Source organism: Myiozetetes cayanensis, unplaced genomic scaffold (genome assembly GCF_022539395.1).
Source record: "Myiozetetes cayanensis isolate MyiCay16 unplaced genomic scaffold, myiCay2020 scf10, whole genome shotgun sequence".
Taxonomy (NCBI): Eukaryota; Metazoa; Chordata; class Aves; order Passeriformes; family Tyrannidae; genus Myiozetetes; species Myiozetetes cayanensis.
The window spans coordinates 28,144,827-28,168,448 of record NW_026086605.1 but is presented as its reverse complement, the minus strand read 5'-3'; the positions used below and the strand labels follow the sequence as shown (position 1 = coordinate 28,168,448).

Genomic DNA, 23,622 nt, shown 5'->3' with positions numbered 1-23,622 from the left:
AAAAATAGAAAGGAAATTGAATCCTGCAGAGGCTGCAGTAGCACTTTACAGGGAATGTAAATAGAACTTCACTGGGAGCGGCTGTATTGGCACTGTTGGTCCCACTCCACTGCAGAGTTTGCCAACACACCACACAACAATACAACCTGACATCCGGTTAACTTGCAGCTCTCAAGCAGTGCAAAAAGACTACCAGAGATAGAAAAACTGGTGAAGGCAGCAAGTTCAGAGCAACACGTGATGATTATCCACCTACACTCACCTTTTAACGTGCAATGGTTTGTCTTTTCAAAACTGTTCTTTAACAACAAGGGATCTATTGTTCCTTATGTCAGATCTGGCTGTCTAATAGCCAGTCACTTGCTACAAAAGATGTAATCTGCACCTAGTAAACTGGGACTCTGGCAGGCTTGGCCTGGGGTGGGATTGCCACTCGGGGATATCAGGTAGTCCCACTTGAGGCTTTGGAGTAACAGCTGGCACAGACACTCCTAGACTGCATGACAAAGTCCATCTGCAGTTGCACAGGTTCAAAAACATCAGTTATCAAATACAGCAACTACAGACACAGTCTACAGGCTCCCAGATCAGCCAAGCATACTTATCTTCACTGAGGAGCAGCTCTAGAAGACAGGTCATAGAGCATCTTGCACAGTGTCAGTCCTTCTGCACCATGATAGCTGTGACCATCACGGAGACAAGGGAATGAAAACAAGCAAACCAGACACTTCTGCATTACTCTTTCACAAAAATAAAGCATGCGGTCATTCCCATCATCATTCCTTGTTCATCTGTTTCATCTGCTCACTATTCCTCTGGCATTTCACATCCATATCCATCTTTCCTTACCATGTTCCTTCTCTTCCTTTCCTAAATCTCCTGTATGTGCTACAATGGCTCCTCTGACATGTTTAAGAGGAGAATGGATGGCACAGCAATGCAACTATGCTATGTCTCCATCACTGTGCTTAGCTTTCATCCAGCCAGATACCACTTGGCTCTTTGGCTAAATCAGCAGAAACAGTTTAGGTTTGTCTAAAGCACTGGAGTTTAGTTCCTTTAAAGGGAAGCAAGCACAAACAAGTGACTAACTAAACTAGACTGAGAGCTTTGTTTCCTCCTCACAGGCAAATCCCCAGCAGCAAAAGACTAGCCCAATGCACACCGCCACACACCACATTGCTTTGCTTCATACAAGCCAGTAGCTCAAATCAAGCTCACACCTTCCCAACAGCCAACAGTCTTCAGGGAAGGCATTCATCACCAGATAACTGTGACTTACTCAAACATTACTTTATACTTTAAAAAAAGTATACATTTTATAACAATACATTTCTATGTTAATTTAAAAAGGGTGTTTTTTCACCTCCAAAAGACTCCCACAAACATTTGATTTCTCTTTCAGGGAAAGAGTTAAGTCAAGTAATTATGTTGCAAAAGAGAGCACAGTCAATCCCCATCTACAAAACTGCATTTACAGTCAATTACTTATTAACAGTGCACTGTGTCATGCTAACTTCAAATATCGAAATCCATTGTTTGCTCCCAACCTTTTCTGTTATATAATTTGTGGCTTGGAAAGTGTCCATGTAGGTCTTGCCATAAAACCATAACAGCTCCAAATATCAGTGTGAATTACTTCTGTTGAGTAGGTTTGAACGGCTCTGCTTGTTGTACAAGTGTACCTAGGAGTTACACTGTAAACAGGCCTTGATGTGCCAGAGTATTACCACTTCCACTGTTTGAAAGTGTCTGTCCTTATATAAAAGCCTATGTATATTTAATATTTACTTGATAGCTTACAGCGCATCAGTCATTAAGGAGCATTTAAGATAGACATGAATCTAAAGGTTTTTCTACACACACAAAAAAAGAAATGTTAATTTAATTAAAACAGCTATAAAAACAAACAAACAAACAAAAGACTTGCTTTTAGCTTCAGTTTTCCTACACACTTTAAGTAAGAGCTCCTACCCAAAATTAATAGCTAACTTGTCATTCCTTCACAGGTATTGTATTGTTTATCTTTTATATTCTTGGAAAATATTTTCCCATCCTTGGAAAAAACTAAACATTGCAATCTGTAACCTAAAGTCCTATAGGAGAAAGAAGTTGCACCTCTCGCATGTACGATCTTTTTGTCTGTCAGTGCAGGAGTGTGCCTTCTGATGCTGTTCCAGCAAAGCTACACACATCGAATCACACAGAACGCGTGAGCAGAGAAGGCAGGGTCTGCTCAGCCACGGGCTGTGGGGTGTTGCAGAAGGCACCACAGAAGCGGTTCCCACAAAGCAGAAGGCTTTAAATCTTTCTGCGAGCAGGTAAACAGATCATTCACAGATCATTGTGGCGCTGCCTCCCTAAGGGAAACACCCAGGGTCACTGGCGTCCCCGGCGCTCTTGCCTTTAAAGAGTTGAAGACAGTCTCTAAGGAAGCAAGAGAATAGCAGGAAAGCTAAGTGCAAAGCAGGATCCTTGGAGCTACACTAGCCTGACACGCTAGGAAAGCTGGTGATTTAGGTTGAACATTAATTCCTATGACCATGGCTCCGTGACAGATTACTTATCATATGAGCAGCATATAGAACATTGTTAAAAATTATCAGTGTCTTGTGGGGCAAAAGTGATTTAGCAACAAACTGCAGACAACCTTTAAGAGGAAGGTGGAAGAACGTTAAGGCTGTGAAAACTGCAGGAGTGAGGGGTGGGGGGGAAAGAAAGTAATTTTCCTGCCTAAGGGCAGGGTCCTCCTCTATACTGATGCAAAAGCAACATACTTGATACAAAAGTCCTACACTGAAAACAGATTCTTCTGTCTCAAGAAGAAAATAAAATTTTCCTTCCTTGTCTTTTCTAGAGCATCTGGTAGAGTCAGACAGAGCTGACCTTAAATATTTTCTGTAACAACACCTATGATGATCATCATAATATCTCTGAATGTTAATAAATAGTTCCCACATGCCATAAACATCTGGTGTGTTTTGCATAATTACACTGCTGAGGCAGCTTCTGCTGCCATAGTCTCCATCTGATGAGGCTGTACCTGCTGCACCACCAGACCACTCCCAGGCCACCAGGCAGTTACAACCAGCACCCCTTAAGCTTGCCTTCAGCTTTGTCATCCCTCAGCCAATTCACCCACGAACACAGAATTTACTACTGACTTCCTCTTTAGTAGTGGCCATGAGGCAGAATTTATTTCTTTCTTTCTAGAATAATGTCTTGTGCAAGAAAAGTCAGAGAGGCCTTCCAGATGAAGCTGGGACTCAGGCAGCCTTTGTTTCTGCTATAGACTTTCTGAACAGCTCCATGTAACTCTACGTGAGCTACAAGCCAAAGATACCACTTCTGCCTTCCTGCCTTTTTTGTCTGTCTTCTGTGTGGTTTTGGACAGGAGGAACTCCCCTTTTTTGACACTTTTAGAATGCAAACCTGCTGACCCTTGCAGTCTTTTATAGCTTCCCACTGAAAAGAGCTCATTCTGTGGTGAGAAATGTGGCACTGGGGAAAAGGGAATGTTATTACTTCCCTTTCCTCAGTAGCCTGCTTTACAAGAACAGCATCTGGCATGGCAGGCCTCCCTCATAAAACGTGGTAGAACTTGACCAGAGGTGGTCACATTTGAGTTGTAGTTTGGCCCGTGGTGCACCGTAACAAACCTTTACCTTCTCACATTTTTAAGATAAGACAGAGTTAAAATGCTCCTGCAGTAATCCAGCACTATATGGATTCTCCTGTCATTATTACACTCCTGGGCTTTGGCAGCAGGGCTACATCAAACACCAAATAAAGTAGAAATCCTCACTAAAACAATTGTCCTGTAATTGCTTTCTGAAGCAGTAAAAGCAACCAAAGCCACTCTGACTCCTGAAGGGCTAGGAAGAAAACTTCAAAAAATTTAATAGGCATATGTAAAGAAGCCAGAAAAGGGCTGTATCATCACTCCTGCTCAGCCTCCATCAGCTTTCTGTACCCACTTTCGCTGCACTTCATTGTCAGTTCCCTGACCTGGTTCATTGCACAGGAAGGAAGAACCATACCTTTAAGAAGCAATATGATAATACATTACATAAATGACAAACTGTAGGAAGAGCCTGAAGGGCAGTTGAGGAGGACAAGCAGAGAGATTTCTGCAAGCTGTAAAGCATTGCTAGCAGTAGCATGAGGGAAAGAGTTTACATTACATGGAAATGCAGGCACTGAAGATACCTGAAAACCACATAGGCCAGTTCTATAGATCCTGAGCTTCATTTTGTCAAGGTGCAGAAAGGATCAGCTGTTCCCTAATAGACAAGGAGCCAGGCACAGTAACAGAGCTGGCAGTGCCCACAGCACCTAAACCAGACAGATCCAGAGAGAGCAGCCAGGCTGGATGGGATACCCAGCAAGTTGTGATTGCAGTGCAGGTCCAAGGTCAAACCAGAAAACTGATCTACAGATCAGGTCTGGTACAGTAAGAACCACCAGGGTCAGACATTGCTTATTAAGCAGTTAACAGACCCCACAAAGATAAGACAAGACAAACCAGAGGTGAAGCTAGAAAGGCAACCTGCATGTCAGGACTAAAATCAATATCCAGATGAGATTATCACTGAGCTAAAGATCAGCATTCCTACAGTACAGCTGAGACACTGAAGGCTCAGACCTGATTTAAGTAGCACTCCCGGGCCCATAGGCAGTGTGTGTGTGTGGGGGGGTCTCACATGAGGTCAGTTAGAGTCATTAAGGCCTCATCACTCAGGCCTGACACATTTAATTCATTTATCAAGCAGGAAAAAAAATGCAACACAATTCTTTAGCGAATTCACAGCTACACAAACACTGTATTTGCACATATCAAGGATATTTTTGACTAATTGTACTGTCTCATCACAGGACTACACCAGCCCCATTGCTACCACAATTTAATTTTCAAGTGATTATTGGCACATCTGCTCATGACTTGTGCCTACACAGCTTGTGATCACATTCCTCACAGCCTTGTGACAGCTCAAAACATTTTCTCTGCCTGTGCTCACTGGCATGAATTTGGTTTCCTGTCCGGAAAAAAGGCAGGACCCCCACAGTATGTGCCTCGAATCAATGTGGCCAGTTCTCTTTTCCTCCAACTGCTGTTTTAAATAAAGTGCCTTGAAGAACATGCTACATATACACCTTCCCCATGCCAGGGATCTTTGTGTATCCAACACTGAGACATCCAAGAGCACAAGGTGGTGCAGATTCTTGGCTATTATCCCCATCTATTTTCTATTTTATTTTATTTTATTTTATTTTACTTTATTTTATTTTTAGTGTGCCTATACCATATGCTATTTTGCTGTGCAGAGAGGCTAGAAGTAGTAAAAGAAGTCACGGAATAAAGTTAGTACAGCACTGCAGTTAGAATCGTTAACATTAGTGAAAAGCACTGCTCAGCAGGGGTAACCAGCTGGGAAGAAGTGTTGTACTGGGTTCTCCATTCTGCTTCCACAATCCAAACTAGCATCTCTGCATGGTGCTCATTGTGTGGTGTTGACATGCCCTCTGTTCTCTCCCTGATTCAGAATACTCCTTTGCTCTGTTGATAAAACGAAGGGGAAGCATGAACAGTCTCATGTCTATTTGATCTGACAGCTTGTTAAAGACCAAGCTACAGAGAGTAACAGAAAAGCTGAAAATCACTCAAGTATCATTTGCCTCAGGAACGTGAAGAGAAACCATAGTGAATGTAAATGCAACAAGAGAAATACTTGGGGATGTAATTTAAGCTTGTGTGATCAAGTTGTAATCTTGCAATAGATGCTTTCTTTTTAACTTTTTACCTTGGCAAGCCTGGCAAGAAATGGTAAAAGAACAGCTATATAAATATTAGCAAACCAGCTACTCTCAGGGGAAGCAAGATTGCTTTAAAACTGTCAGAGCATTGAGCAAACTAACAGGCCTTAATTCGCCTGAGCAGCCTCACCTGTTGCCTCCACCCACCCTTGCTGCCAGGAGCTCTACTTAACTCAGCCCTGGATGCTGCCCTCCTTCTTATCTGTAACCATGTTGCTGGTCTGCAGTTCCAACCCTGCTGTGTTTGTGTCTTTTTGGTGTTGGTTCTGGCTTCTAAGCTCGACTTTAGACCTGCTCCCTGAGGTGTCTTGCCCTTATTATCCTCAATAAGTCATATTCTAATATGCCTTTTCAGCTTCACGTGGGCTCTCCCTCACTGTCTCCAGGAGCATAAATAAAGGTCTGGACTCCCAGCTGCTCTCCCTCAACCTGGCAGTTTCCTTCTCAGGTACAGTGGGGCTGGGCCTGGCTGGTGGAGCTCCCTGTTCTGGTGGTTGTACTGCTGTGTCTGCTTTCCAATCCCTTGGGGAGCTGCTGGCCCTTGGTGTTTTCTGATACAGAGCTTTTTACACCACTTTTACTTGCTGAAAATCATAGTTTAAATGCTTCTTCTTCCATACGTTAATGAGTGGTGCTAATTTGATAAGACTTTCATGAATGGCTTAATTCAATAATACTTCTACTGTTGATCCATGTGTGAAAATATTCTATGTGAAAAGAGCTTGATTCTGGGATCCTTGCTCCCAGGGACCTTTGAAGACTAATTCAGACTACTGCACTCAGCTTTGTTAGAAATACTAACTCAATTTTCATTTCAAGCCTCCTATTCAATTCTGTTAATAATACATTAGCGAAGCGTTCCTCTATTTATATCCGTGAAGCTTTCATTCACGTTAGAAATCACTGTTGTATAAACTGCAGTGATGCTTATATGAAACTCAAATTGCTGTTAATCCTTTATCTACAGATAAAATATTAATTCTGTAATAGCTTAAAGCCCCAGGGTATTTGCTATTAAGTGATAAGTAAATAAACAATTTAATCCTTCCTGATATGTATGAAAGTAAAATTCTCAGCATCCCCTGTGATCCTTAAACTTCCCAAGACTGGAAGAACTAAGCTCTGCCTGAGTTAGTCAACCATCCTGAACTTCAGGGTTCAGATGAAGGTAAGATGGCTCACTAAGTACATGCAATTTTTCTCAGTTTGGAATCTTAAGCCACAAATATGGAGTAGGAAGCACTGATGTATGTAATCCTGTGCTGATTTATTACATCTAGAAATTGCTTCTGGAAAATGCAGCTGAGAATTACTTCTACTGTTTAAGATAAACTGAGCCCTTGCAATGAAGCCCTGCTTAGGAAAGGCTATTCAGGCTCAAACTTGATTATTCACATATTGGTTTCTCTCATATAGCTCTTGTCTTGTGATAGTGCCCCAGGATCCTTGACAAACAGACTAACTGCTGCTCTCTTTGCCAATTACAATTTACAGATTAAATTGGACAATACAGTAGTATACTACGAGCAGGAATAGAAACAATTGTTGATGCTTACTGTGGGTTATAGCAGTGGTTCTCAGGCGTTCTCTGATGAACCAGACTGTCCATAAAGGTGCCATGAACCTTGGTGCAACTCCCAGCTGAGAAACTTCCTTACTGAGCAAGAGTTCCTCACTGGTGGTTCACTTAAAAAAGATGTTTCCTATAATACAACAAATATACACAGGATATCCTGCTGAGAAAGAGATGGAGAGAAGGCACTGTAGTTCTGTCCTGTGATGAAATAAGTTGTAAGTAAAGGTATTGTGCCCTGTCAATGCTTTCAAAATAAAAAATGAATAGCTATTCAAATAAAACTGTATTCAAAGAAATCAAAATTTGCATCGTCATGCAGAACAAACTGTTCCTCCTTCCCTTCTGTATAAGGTAGTGATTACTTGGAAAGGGTTATTTGTTTGTGAAACAGATTTGAAACTTCAACAGCTGCCTCTGGCTGAGCCCTGTGTCTTTTCTCAGAAGGTAGTTAATCTTGCTGTGACTGCTGGAACTCTGTAATCAAATGAAGGAACAAAACCTAGTTTCATTGTTTAGTGTTCAATAGACGGTATTAGATTGTCAAACAGGTTCTATACTAGTTAACTAAGTAGTTCACAAAGCTCCTCTTAATGCTATATGTTTAAAGAAAATACCTTTGTTCTCCTTATCTAGCTTCTAAAACCAGAGTGATGCTGGTTTTGAACTAATTTACAGATAACCAGGTCAAGATCTATTTATCAAAACAGCTGTATCTATGAAATAGCTTCTATACAATAATATTTTTATAGTGCTGGGTGTAGAACCTTTTTAAACTGTTGATTATTTTCCAGAGTAAGCACAGGCTATTCCAAATGATATTAATTCAACTAGTGCATTATATGCAGCAACATGCAGTAATGTGCCTTTGCTCTGTGGGGAAGACCTTGTTTTCACTCTTCTCATTAAGTAATGTCATCCTTTGCAATGGAGGCTTCCTTCATTACCTAAAAAAAAGGCATTAAGTCTGCACCAAATACTGCTGTGAAAGCTTTTTAAAGCTTTGTGTATTTGTTAGCTTGCTCTTGAACACAAAATTAGAGTGGGACTGGCAGATGTGAAATTCTGAATTATTCCAAGCAATAACTGTTAGACTCTCAGATTAGTTTGCTATAGGTATGGTCCACCACTTCCCTGTTAAGAAAAATAACTTATTTTTTGCTTTTCCATTTTTCTACAAAACTATTTGTTCTTCATCAGAGACTGAAGGAAATTGAAATGAAGAAAGGATGAGTTAGAGAAAGGAATGAGAAATACAACTTGGGAAAATAGAAAGAAATGAAGGGTGAGAGGAAAGGGAAAGTAAGTTCGATTGGGGTGAGAGAGAACTGAGTAAGGTGGAAAAGGTGACAAAAGAAATCACTTCATCACTAAGGCAATATTTATAATGCAACAAGAACAGCTTAAGATGGGTGACTGAACTACTGCTTGAACTCTTCAGCTTTCAAAGAACAGTATTTAAATAGTGTGATATTAGGAGGCCATCTCACTGTTAATGTCTTCCAGTTTCACCCACAGTTTCTTTCCAGCAGGACTCCACCCCTAGGATGACATCTTCTGCACTAGTGGAGTGCTGTGTACATGCCATGTGAAGTTATGCTTCTCTGTATAAAAACTCCTGAGAGAACACAACCCCCACCAGTGCCTGCCATTATGGGATTTGCCACGTGTGTCCAGGGGTGGCTGGAGGGAGCTCTTGGGACTGACAACTCACCTGAGTTTTTTACCGGCACATGCTTCAGTCCGACCCAGTAGCCTACAGTCAGACCTCGAGAGATTAAGTGCTGTTAATTATTCACTTATTTAATAAGGATCTGTGTTCATCAGTGAAATGAGCACATCAATATTTACTTTCCTAGCCAACAAAGGGACTGTTAAAACTAACCTTGCCTTAATCTGCCACATACATAAACACCATTAAAATCAATACTACTTAGCATATGCTTTAGTTTCAGTTACCATAAGCTTTATATCCTTATTAGTTTTGATAGAGGTTAAGTGATCCCAGTTATGTTGTTATCACACTGGCTCTTACAGACCTCCTGCAAGCTTATTTTATATCTTTTTATCTTTATCTGGAAACTTGCCCAGTTTTTGACATCAGTTTTATTAATAGAATTTGCATTAGCAAAGAATTTAACCTAACTTGCTATTTCCAGTTAGTTTAGTTTTCTTAGTTGCCTTTTAAGGAAATGACAACTTCTAGGCACAAAAGGAACCAAAGGGATAAAACAAAAGAAAGGAAACTGCTAGTGGGGCCTGAAGTTAATACATATTTAGAATGACAAAGAGAAGCAATCTCATCAGCACTTGTGTCAACTTTTGGAAGTCTCAAACGTCTGCTTTTAAAATGTTGCTTTTAAAAATATTTGAGACATAATTTACTTTTTCCAGAAAATTATCTTAAATTTTACTCTTTTGTGGGTGGTGGGAATGAGAAAGATACCTCTTCCCATTCTGCTTGTATGCTATTCATGTGTCCTTTGGTGAGCAAGGCCTGGAAGAGCCCTTTTTCATCTGCTTTGGACATTCAAAGGCCATTCTTCTCTGAGAACAGCTGCTCTTCCAGAGGAGTCCCTTCTTTGAAGACATGATTGCTGTGACAGACTTGCTTTACAAATTTGTAATCCTCTCACATAAATGTTATGCCAGAACCATTAGTAAGATCGGCATTTTTTTGTGTCAATAGATATTCCTTGTAAGAGATACATTTGATTTGATTTACTAGTCTTGTCACAGCTCTTGCAGGTTTTTTCCTTCTGTCTAAAGAATAAGAAAAAAATCTGCAGCAAAACAGTCCTGTAATGGAACTGCCTTTTATTGTCTAGATATAATATATAAAAGTATTTGTCTTTTTATACAGCTAAAGGGAAATGTAGCATGATGGCACAGTCACTGTATTTTATTATTTCCCACTTAAACTTCTGGTGCTAGTTAGTGCTTTACTAAAAAGTTTCTGTATCTATATAGAAAATATAAGTTGTCCCTTAGCAAAAGGCAGTTCAACTAGATATTTTTTACTGATGTAATCCTGAAAAAACCCTGAATATCTGCATTCTTTCACAACCTTTTTGAAATAAAGGTATTTTTAGGTTAGAAGCTTCATGAAAAAAAAATACTGAAAGGGACCTGTCAAAAGACTTATTTTGACAGTTCTTTTCATGCAAAAAATCAGAATTTATGCTTTCTATATCACTTGAAGATATAATACTGGGTTTTGCACAGGCAAGATTCTCTGACTAGCACTAATGTTCATGCAGATTGCTTTTAGTAAGTAAGCTTCCCACACCACTAATGACTTTTCAGTTCCATTAGTCTGCTATGTATTATTGATTTCAAGCATTACTGATTAATGCTGTCAGTAGATTTATTTCTGTTCCTAGAGAGTAAAGGATTGACACCTCTGTTAGATAAGTGGTGTGTTACTGCTTGCTTTAGTCAGGTCTTTGCTTGTTCTCTTCCTCTGCTCTTGTCTGTTCCCTGGGCCACAGTACTGTCCTTTACTATGTTTCTCTAACACTTGGTTAAATGTTCTGTGCTTTCCACTCACCTTCTGTGCAAGGAATTTGCATTGAGCTTTGGAAAGTATAATCTGGCACAGAAATGGACAACTCATGCATGTGCAGCAGTGTTTTTCCCAAGTGAACAGGATGGTGTTTCATGCTCAGTGCTCCTTCCAGAGCCCATCTCTGCCGCTGGTCACAAGCTGCTCTGTCCTGGCTGCTCCTGCTCCCCAGGGATCACAGGCTGCTCTTGGAACTGGGGGGGCTCTTCAGTCATTGAAGCAGCTCCTCATCCCACCACTTCCAGGTTCCAGATTATTTGTAGTGCCCAGGTATGTGGGATTACTCAATACTGGATTTCTCATGTTTCATGCAAAGCAGTGCAGTGCACTTTGGGTTTGTGACCAAGCCCCATTAAACCAGGTCCAGCTCTTCAATCTCTTGAATTCAAAGATTACTAATGTCTGCTACTTTTATGTTTTAACTAGTAACTTATTACATTGTATGTGTTCTTCAAGCTGCCATCTATTCTGCACTTTTGAATTACTTTATATGTTGCATACCTAAACTTTAGTTGTCAGCACCTCTGTTCAGTACAGGTTATATATCTTTGGTTGTGTTCTGCAAGCTATTCCATAGCTGTCTGATAGCTTATGTCCCTGTAGACCACGGACATTTTGCTCTTTAATATAGTATATAGCTCATCACCTGCACTTCTAAGTCTCTCACTATTTCCATTGCACACATATAATAATTAGACTTCATATGAGGCTGTCAGCACTGATAATCTACACCATATTTCAAAGTCAGGTTTTTTGAAGTACTTAAATGGTATTTTTGGGAAATCTTACTTAATACCGGGCTATCAGCTGTCTGTAAGATTAAGTCACTCAAGTTAATTCTTATTTTTGAGAATGTGCCACCTCCATCAGCTGTGGAACAGAAGTACAAAGACTACGTGCCCAGGTAAAGTAAGACTTGAGACTTTGATATCAAAGTTAGTGTAAGTGGTTGTAAAAAAAAGAGTTATACAATAGAAGTTTTAAATGTACCTGGTTTCATGTGTCTGGGTGGTGGTTTTCTGTCAGACCTGTCACCTAATAGCCTTTATTTTTCTGCAAGGAGACAGAGTGAAGCACTTTGTATGAAATGGAGCAGAAAGTTCCTCAGGTGTGCAAAGGTGGCTCAAAACTTTTCCTGTGAAGGGAAAAGATTTAAATTAGTTTAAATAAAGGAGTTGTTCCTGTCTTTTCGTAAATAAATCAGTCAGTGTAAAGTTGTACCCTGAATTTAAACAGTGTCAGTCTTCTGCCTTATACACGTCTAGTTATAAAGAAACGAATTGCCAATAATTAGTAAATTTGCCAGTAATTACCCTGCCCAAAAGACCATTGGCATCTTTGACTCCTATGTATGTACTTCCAGAAAAGTGCATTGAGTGACCTCACAATAAATATGTAGGTGAAGTTCCAGAACCAGTGCTTCAAAATGCACAGATGACCATTAAAGGACTAAACTACTTATCTTCTTGTGAGTGAATGTTTCTCACAGAATGATCTCTAATACAACCCTTCAATATTGATCATTAAGCCAAACTTGCCAAGCATCTTTCTCTTTGGGAATATATATATTTCATAACTCTACTGGCTACCAAATATTAGGAACCTGGCCCTAATGGAATGGTTGGAGAATGAAAACGAGTTACTCTTTAAAGTCTCCCCTTCATTATTTTTCTCTGCTTAGTGAATTGTGAAGAGCCTTTTACTGCAGTAATGTCTAATAAGCAAAGGTAAGAAATTCAGAAGCACCATAAAATACAGGAAAAGCCTGAGAAACAGCAGTGATTAGAAACTATGCTCAGCACAGAGACTGTTAATGTTGCATTACTGTGTTACATTTCTAGTTCTACTCAGCCTCTCAGTTCTTCAGCCTAATTCTTATACAAAAACCATGTTCCTAAATCTTCAGCTGGTCATTCTGGGTGCTTCAGTTGCAGGCACTTCTGTGAAATGTGAATCTCAGAGTTCTGATGATCAAACCTTGAAAATCAGAACTTTTTAAATACAGCTATTATGGATATTAAAAAAAAAAAAAGATTTTACATTAAAATAGGTGAAGCAAGGATTCGTTTTAAGTGGAAAAATTTTTCTTCCAATCACCAGGAGAAAGGAAGGAAAGGGAGCTTGTCTCAGCTGGTTCAGTCTGGCAACTTTTAAAAAAGGCACTTGCATATCATGAAGGGAGTTGCTAAGCGGAGCTGAAAACTGGGTTTTTGTAGTTTGACTGTGCTTTAAATTATACAAAGCTTTCCAAGAGAGGCTGTGTTAGCTTTCAGGTTTCTGTGCTTGTGCTCAAGCTAAAGAGCAATTTGGCTTGGACCAAAATAATTTCATGGTTCAGACTGCAGCCTTTCTTCTCCTGGACTTTTAGGATAACAACTTGAAACTACATTCTTACTTACATCCTGAATCCTTTTACAAACCCACAAAAGCCCCATCAATGTTTGATTTAGATCACTGAAATATGGTTTGAGAAGCACAGAATTGCTGAGCTGCATATTGTGTGAGGCTTAAAGAGTATTTTAGAGAAATCTCACCATATTCCTGCACTCTTTCCTGGCATGGTGCTTTTAGTCACTCAGTGTGGAATTAGAAAAACTTTTGGACTGACTCAGAATGGCCATTCTCATACTCTACTGTTCTTAGAAATACTTACTAAATACTGTCTTTCTCTAATGCAACAGATTATTTAAAATAATAAAGAAATTTTTAAAATCCTTCATGAGATTTCTTTGTCTAAACTTCCAAAATGTCAGAAGATTCCAAATTTAAGATCCTGAATAAATATCCAGATGGTAAATAGGTATTTAGGGTAACAACAGTGCAAGGTAGTAAGCCTCTGTATTTGAGAAAATGTGCTAATTCATTAAGAATTTACTTAGCAAGAAGACTTTGGGAGTGAGAACTTGCTCGTGTGCTGTGGGACAGTGCCTTGGCTGTTGAGGCTTCTGCCCCCCAGGTGAATTATTGTCTTCCTGGCCCCTATGGAGCAGCTGGCCTTTGTTGTTCCCTGATGTGTCTAACGCTCCTATTCTTAAATTCTTTCTTTTCTTTATTCTTAATTTGCTTACTTAAGTGTCCAAACACCTGACTGTTTAACCTTTTCAAAATATCCCCATGAGGAAAGAAATGCTGCTCTTTTTGCTCCACATGCATTGAACTGGAGTTGCAGCAGCACCAAGTCACTTGTTAAATAAACTGTCCAGAAGTTCCCTTGGAGAATGAGATCTTGTAGTGATCCAATCAGCAGAGTGAATGGGAAAAATACCTTCGTTATTTTTCCCCTGTAAAAGAAGCTCTGGAAGGCTTGTCCAGAAACTGGAGCCTGTCAGGAAACAAGTGTTGCCAGGAGGGAACATGCTTTGGTGTTTGTACAGCACTTGGAAACTCCTTCTGTGACAGAATCTTCCTTGGGTGATTTATACCTGCTTTGTAATGGGGAGCCCTCACCCTCCAGCAGCAAGAGCTGAGCCAGTACTGGCTGACCTGCACATCTGAGGGGATCCATCATAAAAGTACAAAACTGCTTAAGAAGGGGGATTAGATCTGGAAGTTTATTGTATGTTCTATGGAATACCTATTCTGGTCAACTACAAATTGGAGTCTTAACAGGTATACTGTGTCTTAAATGTGAAATGCTTATGCTCAGAAAATAGGTGTGAGTTTCTTTGGTATCTAACTTGAGGCTGCTGACATGACATAGTTTTTTAATTTTTTTTTATGGAGTATTTCTTTATCAACCCATGATCACTGTTGACTTGCTGTCTCCAAGACACTGGAGCACCTTGAGATCACTGCACTTGACTGATGATGGTATCTAGTTCTGATTGCTGTCCAAAGACATTTCTCTGTGAACTGCAAAATAAACAGCCCCGTTCTCTCACACCAAGAGAAATCCAAGAAAGTAACTGTGACACAAGTCAATGAATTTGAAAACAGAGAGATTTAGTAGACTTTTAAGTATGTCCATGATCAGGAATATAGTAGTAATAGATTGTACTGATTGCGTGGTTAGGATTTTTTGAACTTCATTTCAATTTCTGAAGTCAGAAGTGACTGTATTTCTCTTCACTTCTTCTCCCTAACAATTAGTTACTATATAAAAAAAATCTACAGAAAAAAGATAGCGTTTTCACCTCTCGTGTCAAAGGCAGCAGCAAGGCATTTGTTTATTAAAAAAGTATTTGTGTGGTAAGGCAAAGGCTTAACTTTTTGGCTGGATAGATTTTTTTTTTTTTTTTTTTGGTGGGAGGGGAACAAGAGAGGATGAGAATAATTAGTAAATTCCATTTTGTAACTGAAACTGCAAAAAGGGGGGAAAAACACACAGAAAATGATTTTGTAATCAGGGAAAGTGCCTCTAAATGTCTGGTTTTTGTTAAGGTGTTCTGCAGTCTGAAGTCCCATTACTGATACTCTGCTTAGAAAAGAGCACATTGATTTTCTCACTAGGAAAAGAAATAATGGGATCATTCACTCGGAAATGAGATAAGACCTGTCTAAATCCGATGTTTCTCATCATGAGATCCACTTTTTCATTACATGGGGAGAGGACACTCACTCCCTACTGGTGGCATTCTTAACTTTCAGTGTGTATAAGGAGGAAACTTGAGCAATATAGCTCAAGTGTGTTGGGGAATCAGGCCCAGAAATGAAGTCCATATTCAAGGATGCATGTTGTTAATGTGTTTTGGGGTTTCAAGCACATTTTTAGACATCTCAAAAGAGCAAAAAGAGTGCAATTCCCAGATTTCCCAATCACATGTATTAATTTCAGGACATTCTTTCAGTGAAAAATTCTTACAGTAAGTAGAGATGACATGTTTGTCTGTGTTTATCTGCTGTGCAGCCAAATTACCACCCAGTTATGTTTTTATGATTTGCAACATCATCTGCAAGTCATGAGCAGGAATGTGAGTTCTGTAGGGAGTTGGCAGAATTAAAAAATTAGACTAAAGTGAGAAATATTAGTCTGACTTTCTGAGGATCAGTGCCAGTGTTTATCACTTTATATAGGTTTGCTTTGGAGATGTTTGTTTATTCAGAAGGTTTACTCTTTTGCTTTTTAAACTGAGAACAATCTTCAGATGTCCCCATTTTTATTAAAACAAAACGCTCGCTTTTAATTGTGGTCCTGCTGAAATACTTGCCAATTCATCACCAAAAAATAAAGCACAGTGTATTTTTTAAGCAAACTTTGGCACTACCAGAGAAGGGAAGCCCACTTAATGTCATAATTAGAAACTTCAGGCAAGTCAAAGCATTATACCAGCATAGAATAAGAAGTCTCTGCTCCAAAGAGCTTGGTACCAAAGTACAGGGAGACAAGAAATGCAGGTGTAGAGGCAGGAAAGGGGCAGGTAAGATCAAACAATCTATAGGTCAGTGGTGCCAATAGGGCCAGCAGGCTCTGTGTGCCTGCAGCCTGTCGTCAGTGTCTCCTGTTGCCACTGCCAGCAGCATGGAGAGCTGCATGGAGACAAGCAAATCATGCAGGTTGGACACTGTTCAGTGGGTGATGGAAATGAGCATCACTGGCTGACAGGATGACAGAGCCAGCAAGCCAAAGCTGTCTGAAAGATGATAGGTGAGCTGGAGACAGAGAATCCATCCAGGCTTTTGGAAGGGAAAACCAGCAATATATGTCTGATTTAAGAGAAAAGAATGGTGGGGGGTTATCAGAGAATGGGATGCAGGGCAAAAACAGTGAAAGAAATGGGCTGGGAGGGGATAGGATCGAGACAAAATGGGCTTAGACTAAGCTGGACATAGCCATGCTGGCACAAGGATCCTTGGCTGCAACCTTGTGATAATTGCCCTGTGCATTCCATTAATTAAGGTCAGAGAAAAAGGATGTCATGGCAACTGAAACAGAATTCAGAGAGGATCCAGAGGAGGCATTTATCAGAAAAGGTATTAATAAAGGCCACACTGCAGAGTCAAACAAAGAAGAATCTGTTCATTTAGAGGCCTGATGTGAACACTTGGGAGATCAGAGTCCAAGGTGCTAACAGGCTGGATGATAACCCTAGCAGAAAAGTTTATAAACAAATGGGCATATGGTTTTGCACTTCTGTACATTGAGAAGCACTGATTATACTGCTCTGGATTCTGTGCCAGCTTAGGCATTAGGTCTGTTTGATTCTGGTCTTTGTGTGAAGAATTTCAAGTTGCAGCAGGGGCAAACTCCTCATAACGTCTCTGTTCTCAGTGGTCATTATAAAATCCTGACCAAACCTCAAACACTCTTGTATTCCGTATCAAATCTTGCTTCTGCTTCAACAGCTGGCCCTTTGCCTTAGGAAAGAAACTGTTCACTGAAATCTCTTACAGACTCAGCTAAAATATTCTTTGGCATTTTCACTCATTTCTCAGACTGTTTTCAGAAAAAAATCAAATACAATATTTAGAAAATTCAGTGTTAGCATGCGATCTGTTGGATCCTCCTCATCCTGCCCAAATTCCTGAAAGCACTGGGCACAGTGTAGTCCAGAACAGCAAAACAGGGCACCTGCAATAGCTGTGAGTTACTGATTCTTAAGCTGCAGTCAGTCATAAAGCTGCCTGCTTATTAGTGCAGTAACAGAATTTTCTCCCACCAGTGGCTTGACAATCATGGCTTGTTGGTTTTGGTTTTTTTTTCCCTACGAGAACGACTGGTAGTATTTCCAGAAACAATAGGATTCCTTTCACAAGAATGTTGTAAGACAAGACATGAGCCAGAAAAAATAATTGTATAACCATCAGGGCAGTATATGTATTGTCTGTGGATCATTTGCAGACCATAGTGCTGTAATCTAAGGAGAAAGATGGTAATTCTTTAGCATCAAATGATGCCTCACTTTGTTTACCTTCTGGTTATCATGAACTATTATTTCTCAGATGTCAGGGTTTTCATTTTGACAGCTGTGTGTGGGTACAAATTGCTTCATATTGCTTAGTCTTTTCACCACGCCCTTTCCATTACTTTCTTCTGCCTTATCTATCAAGACACTCATGCAGCCCCTTCCATGAGAGGCTCTAGTCACTGGGTTTTTTCTATTTCAGAAGTAGCTATGACATAAGCAGATTAAAGAACAAACAATCAAAACCCAGCTGGTACCAACAGTTCTTCCTGTAAGAACTATTCACACTGACCCAAACCTGGCGCTGCTGTCACTGGCCACAGTGTGGCCACCTCTAATGGCAGTCAGTACTTGACTGGGGGGAAAATGCTGGATACAATTTGTCTGCAGTTTTATTTCTCACCTCTTCACCAATAATCCTCCTCTTACTGGAGTCCTGTCGCAGCTGGAAAACACACAATTCTGCTGTATCTCTGCATAAGCAAATCTTTCACAATGCCTGCTTCCAGCAAAAGTGACAAGGGAGCTTAGAGACCACCATGTGCTCACCCCACATGTCAGCCCACTGCAGTTGTCTGTGACAGAGACCTGCTATATCAAGGGGAGGAGAGTAACAAGGGAAGTTTTCTTTCGGGTTTGTATCTAATTATTGCCTGAAAGATGGGGAGAGTGTTTTTTTCTGCAGTGATGCAGCAGCTTTTCAATCATTTTTAAAATACAATTTTTCTCTGCCTAAAGTAGGCACTAAACTGCACCAGCACAATCAGTTTTAGTTCACTTATGTGAGAAGGAGAGAGCTCTTATTTGGGAACTGAAAGGAGGGAAGCTTCCAGCTGAAATTATTTGAAAAGACTTTGGCTAACCAGAGTCCCCTGGAGAAGGGTAGGCTTGCACAGAGGTTAAGCCATAGGAGACAGGAAAGGAGGAATCTGAAAGCTCAGTCCACAAATTAAGGTAAGAGGCTTTTTTTGGAGCCACTGCAAATCGAGCTCGGCTTGTTGTGGAGAGCTCTTTGTACAACTGCTTTGCCTTCAGATGTGATGGGGAGGGACAAGAGGGACAGAGGTGGGTTAACCTTTTGAGTTTCCTGACCTTGAAACCATGAGCCACTAGAGAAAGCTGGAAATGGAACTGGGGAAACTAAGGCAGAGCATCTGCTGGATTGTGCCTTGCCATAGAGTGGCAGCCTAATGCCATTTATAGGGGTACATTCATAGTGTTGGAGAGACCACTGATATAATCTCTTCATCTCAGTGGAAAAGATTTTTTTTTTATATATAAGTCTAAGAAAAAAACCTCGTGTTTGCGTGGACTTTTCTAAACCATCCTTTCTGGTTTGGCCCTTCTGTACTTGGTCCAGCCCTGGGATTCTCCCTCTCCTGCTGTGGGGCTAAACAGCCCAGTGTTAATGTTTGCTGGCTGCACCCTGCAGCCTGTGCTTTTGCTGTTCACCATGGATCTTGGCTACCCTACCAACCTAGAACTGCCCGTGAGGTGAATTATTCACTTCTACAGCAGAGCAGAAACCATGTTGATTTGATTTACTGTTTTCTATTTTGTCTATTGATTTTTGAGTAGTCCCAAGTGTATGCTACCATGAAAGGCCATTCAGAACTTCATACGCAGTCTAACAATTTTATTTACAAAGGATCTCCTTGCCTCCATGTCCCCTTGCCAAGTTGCTCCAGGCATGAAGAACTAAATTTAATTTCTATGATTAATAGGGCCCAAAGAAGATATATCTTGCACAACTCTCTCCCTGCTTTGTAATTTGGGGTGCCAAAATTGCAGTACACTGTCTAGGAACAGCTAAGAAGTGGGAGAGCTCCCACCTGACAGATCTTAGCTGTTAAAAGACAAAAAGAACACAGATGGCTGAACCCAAATTTTTGTATAAAACGAGCAACGAGTTTTCACTTGCGTATCTAAGCAGATAAGCTTCTTGCAGGTGCCAGTACAAAAGTACATCCCTAAAAATGCTTCTGAGAGAAATGTGTTCTCAGGTGTTGCAGCCACTGACCAGCAATACCACACCAGACAGCCAGGGCTCCCACTGTACAGCAGGGACTGTGGAAGGGAGGCTGCCAGGAACTCGGATTGTGTGGTGTGATACTGCCTTCTGAAAGGCAGACACTGCAAATAGTCGGGCTCTCAAGTGAAAAATCAATAGTTCCTCCCTCTACCCCATCACTTACAGGAAGACCTAGCATGTCTAGAGGGCAAGCAGAGCATATTTTGAGCATAGCGTTGTCTTCCCCAAGATGTTTTCAGGAATTATCACCATCATTCTCTACCTCACAGTGGGGAAAAATAAAATCACTCAACTTACTTGAAATATCCAACAACTTTGCTTTGTGCATTCCTCACTTGTGGTAACTCAAATCCCAGGACCTGTATTTGCACTCAAAGAAGAGTGAGACTTTACTTTTCCCATTTCTTAGTAGTCTATTCCTCTTTCCTCATGCTGGCCTTGGAAACCTGTGTGATCTTTCAAAAAATTTAAGGAAACCCAGGTGAGCCTTTGTAAAGATGTCTCAAGGTTGTTAATACCTAGCTGACCATACCCTCTGTCTTTTAACTCTCCTGGCATTTCCCAACAGCAGTCTGTTTATCTTCTAAGCAGCAGATTACCTGTTCTTTCAGTCCACTCTGTGTTCCTGCAGGTGAGCTAAAATCTAATTTCACACAGAGCTCCCTGCCAAAGAAGGGGACAATGAGTTCTTTTTCACTCATTGTGGAACAAGTCCTGTTAGATAATTTTCTCAGTTTTCTGGAAGGGTCCCAGGTTTACTGCTGGTTTTGCCTGTAATTTATAAAACACCTATGAACAGAAGTAGAGGTTGCATTGGGTCTGGCTGAGATGGAGGTAATTTTCCACGCTGCAGCCCTCCCAGGGCTGTGCTGCACTGGTACCTATAAAGGTGTTACTCACACACCGGTGTTTTGGCTGCAGCTGAGCAGTGCTGGTGCAGCATCAAGGCTGTCCCTCCAGCACTCCCCTCTTAACCAGTAGGCTGGGGGTGAGCAAGACCTTGGGAGGAGACATAACCAGGACAGCTGATCCAACTGCCCAAAGGTATATTCCATACCATACTACGTCTGCTCAGCAATAAAAGCCAAGACAAAAGAGGAGGTGGAGGGCATTTGTTATTACAATGTTTGTCTTCTGGAATTGCTGCTGTGCCTATGGAAGCCCTGCTTCCTGGGAAGTGGCTGGTCATCACCTGCTGATGGGAAGTAGAGAGTAAATATTTTCCTGTGCTTCTGCACATAGCCTTTGCTTTTGTTTTATTAAACTACCTTTATCTTGAGCCACAAATTTTTCCATCTTATTTTTTCCTTCCTACCCCTCCCCAACCAATCTTGCTATGGAGGGGAGGGATAGAGTAGTTTGGTGGGTACCTGGTGTCCAGCTCAAGTCAGGACTCTAAAACTGGGAAGGCTGTTCTCACCATAGTTCAGTGTGACAGAATTCTGAGATATTAATTCTGGGCATTAATTCTTTTCTCCAGAAGTGACTGGAAGGCAATTCAGACCTTGCCATAAACCAGGTGAACTTCCACTATGTTTCACACATAAAACTAGGTCAGAAATAATAATGGCCAGTCTTCGCGAGCGAAGATCCGGGGAAGGTCTTTCCACCTTCCAGCCTGCGCATTGGATTTTTTTTTAGGTGAGACACAGTGTGCGCGGAACTGAGCCCACCCTTTAATCCTAAGGTTCATCTGCCGGGGCCAAGCGAGCTTGGACGGTGGCAGCGAGGTCCTTAGGACGTAGGTGGGTTGCCTTTAAGGGCTAACGAGCCCCACCTGCCCGGGAGTGGCCCTGACCGGGAATCGAACCCGGGTCTCGGCGGTGATAGCGCGGCGCCTTTACCACTAGACCACCAGGGGCTCTAGGTCAGAAATATTTGAAAGCTTTAGGATGAGCAGATGACTTTGGAAAGCACCTGGGGTCACAAACTGATATGTTTTCTCCATAGGGCTTCCCAGGAATACAACAGAGATACGCTTTTGGTAGAGAATAAACAAGGGAGAGAGAAAGGCCAAATTTTCCTCCAGATCCTCAAGCGTAACATTCTGATAACCTTAAGTGAAGTAGCCTTACCTATAAAGAAAAACAGTCATCTCAATAAAATACTTGGAACTGCTCTCTCTGGTTTAATGCTACATATAAAACAAAGCAAACCTGAGAGGAAGAAGTTTTATGACTGATTTGCTATATGTCTTTGTCTGACTTCTTGAGCCCTAGAGACAGAGAATGAGATGTCTTGTACTTCACACCTTGTGCAGCTCTAGGATGACTCTTCTCCTTCCATGGAAGCTGAAGCATCACATTTAAAACTGGGCAGCTGAATTGCCTCTAGCAGTTGGCTTCAATAATGAATCAGACAACTACCACCATATGATAACATTTCCACTGGACATGAATCTTAGTGTTAGGGTCCAATTTTCAAAATACTTTCCCCTAGCTTGGAGTTGCTTAGCATTCATAAAAGCAGAGTCCTGAGGCGAAGGAAGGATACCAGAGCAGTAGCCCTCTTTGGACTAGCATGTGCTTCTCACTGGGAATACTTTCTTTCTCTCCTTTTCTGCATATTGTTTCATAATACATCTCAGGAGCTGCTGAACTAATCAGATTAATCTATCTGGAAAGGCTTGTACAACAACGCCAAATCTGATGAAGCAGGAAGACACATAGCTTCTGAAATGTCTCAATTACTTTTTAAAAGACCACGTTTATTCCATGATTTGATTACTCTGTGAAACATATTATGGGGTCCCCTAAAAATGCCAAAAAATTGGATGCGTCCAGGCTAACTGGAAATGAAATATTTTCAGTGCAGTGACTTCTTGCTAAGATGAGAGGAAACAAGAAGTAAGAAAAATGTTATCTGCAACTGAGGGAAAAGGAAAACTTCATGTGCAAGCTGCAGGTAAACAGACTGTGTTGACGTTGTCCAAAACTAAGACATAAAGCAGAAAACTAAGAGGATCTCAGCAAAGAAAATGAGAATGTTGAGTCAAAGATCACATCTGATCCAGTGTTTATGCTTGTCTTGAAGATTGTGTGCCTCAAACTTTATGTCTTATGGGTTTGACAAGATCAGGATGTAACTGTATGCAACTCCTTTGAACATAAAGTACACACAAATGGGAGATCTCCCATTGTCTCCTTTCTCCGCACGTCAATCATTTCAGTGTCCTTTCTGCTCCATTCCCCTTGATAAGCTTTAGTTGAAGACACTACGAGCCTTTGCCAGTCTCACACTGTGGCTTTCTGCAATGACACCTCCTGCCTCTTTAGGAGTAAACTGGAAAATTGTCTTCCAAAGAGGTCCTGTCCCTCAAAATGTCCAGCACGGTTGTTTGCTGCCTCATCCTTACAGTGTGCTGCCTGCAAGCACTGTGTGTGCAGGAGCAGAGTGATGGATTTGGAGTTCACAACAACGTCTTTTGAAATTTGTACCATTAATGTCACCTCCACCATAGCCCTGATATTCATGTGTCTGATGTCACACATAGAGAAGGGGGGAAGAGCACGCTCTAGAAAATTACTGTAGAATCTCAGACATTGACAGAGCTGGAACTTGTCAGTCCATCAGCCACCTCGGGGTGCAGTTCTGCCACAGCTGGTTTAAATCTGGCTTGGTTGTGTCTACCAGCACTACAGGACAGAGATACTCCATGGAATATCTTTGCCTTTCATAACAGGTCTGCTAACAATAATTTTTAAGATCTCACAGTTTGAGAAGCTGTAGCATCTAAGAAGTGTCTCCTCTGGTTAATGTTCAGTGGCTTGGTGACACAAGGCTACCACTGCCTGCC

The 23,622-nt window shown here is 41.0% G+C and overlaps 1 protein-coding gene across 5 annotated transcripts in view; it reads right to left on the bottom strand.

The window, feature by feature from the left end:
• The window catches only part of WAPL (WAPL cohesin release factor), a 135,470-nt gene that overhangs the window by 76,910 nt on the left and 34,938 nt on the right, over positions 1–23,622 (bottom strand). For 2 of the 5 annotated variants that reach the window (XM_050305520.1, XM_050305519.1), the window contains 2 exons: positions 11,943–12,087; positions 7,371–7,517 (listed from right to left, as the gene is read on the bottom strand). In XM_050305520.1, coding sequence (XP_050161477.1) covers positions 7,371–7,423 — 53 coding nt within the window. In that variant the 5' untranslated portion in view covers positions 7,424–7,517; positions 11,943–12,087. Of the gene's footprint in view, positions 1–7,370; positions 7,548–11,942; positions 12,088–23,622 lie in introns of all 5 variants that reach the window. The other 3 variants (XM_050305525.1, XM_050305522.1, XM_050305526.1) reach the window with 2 other exon arrangements.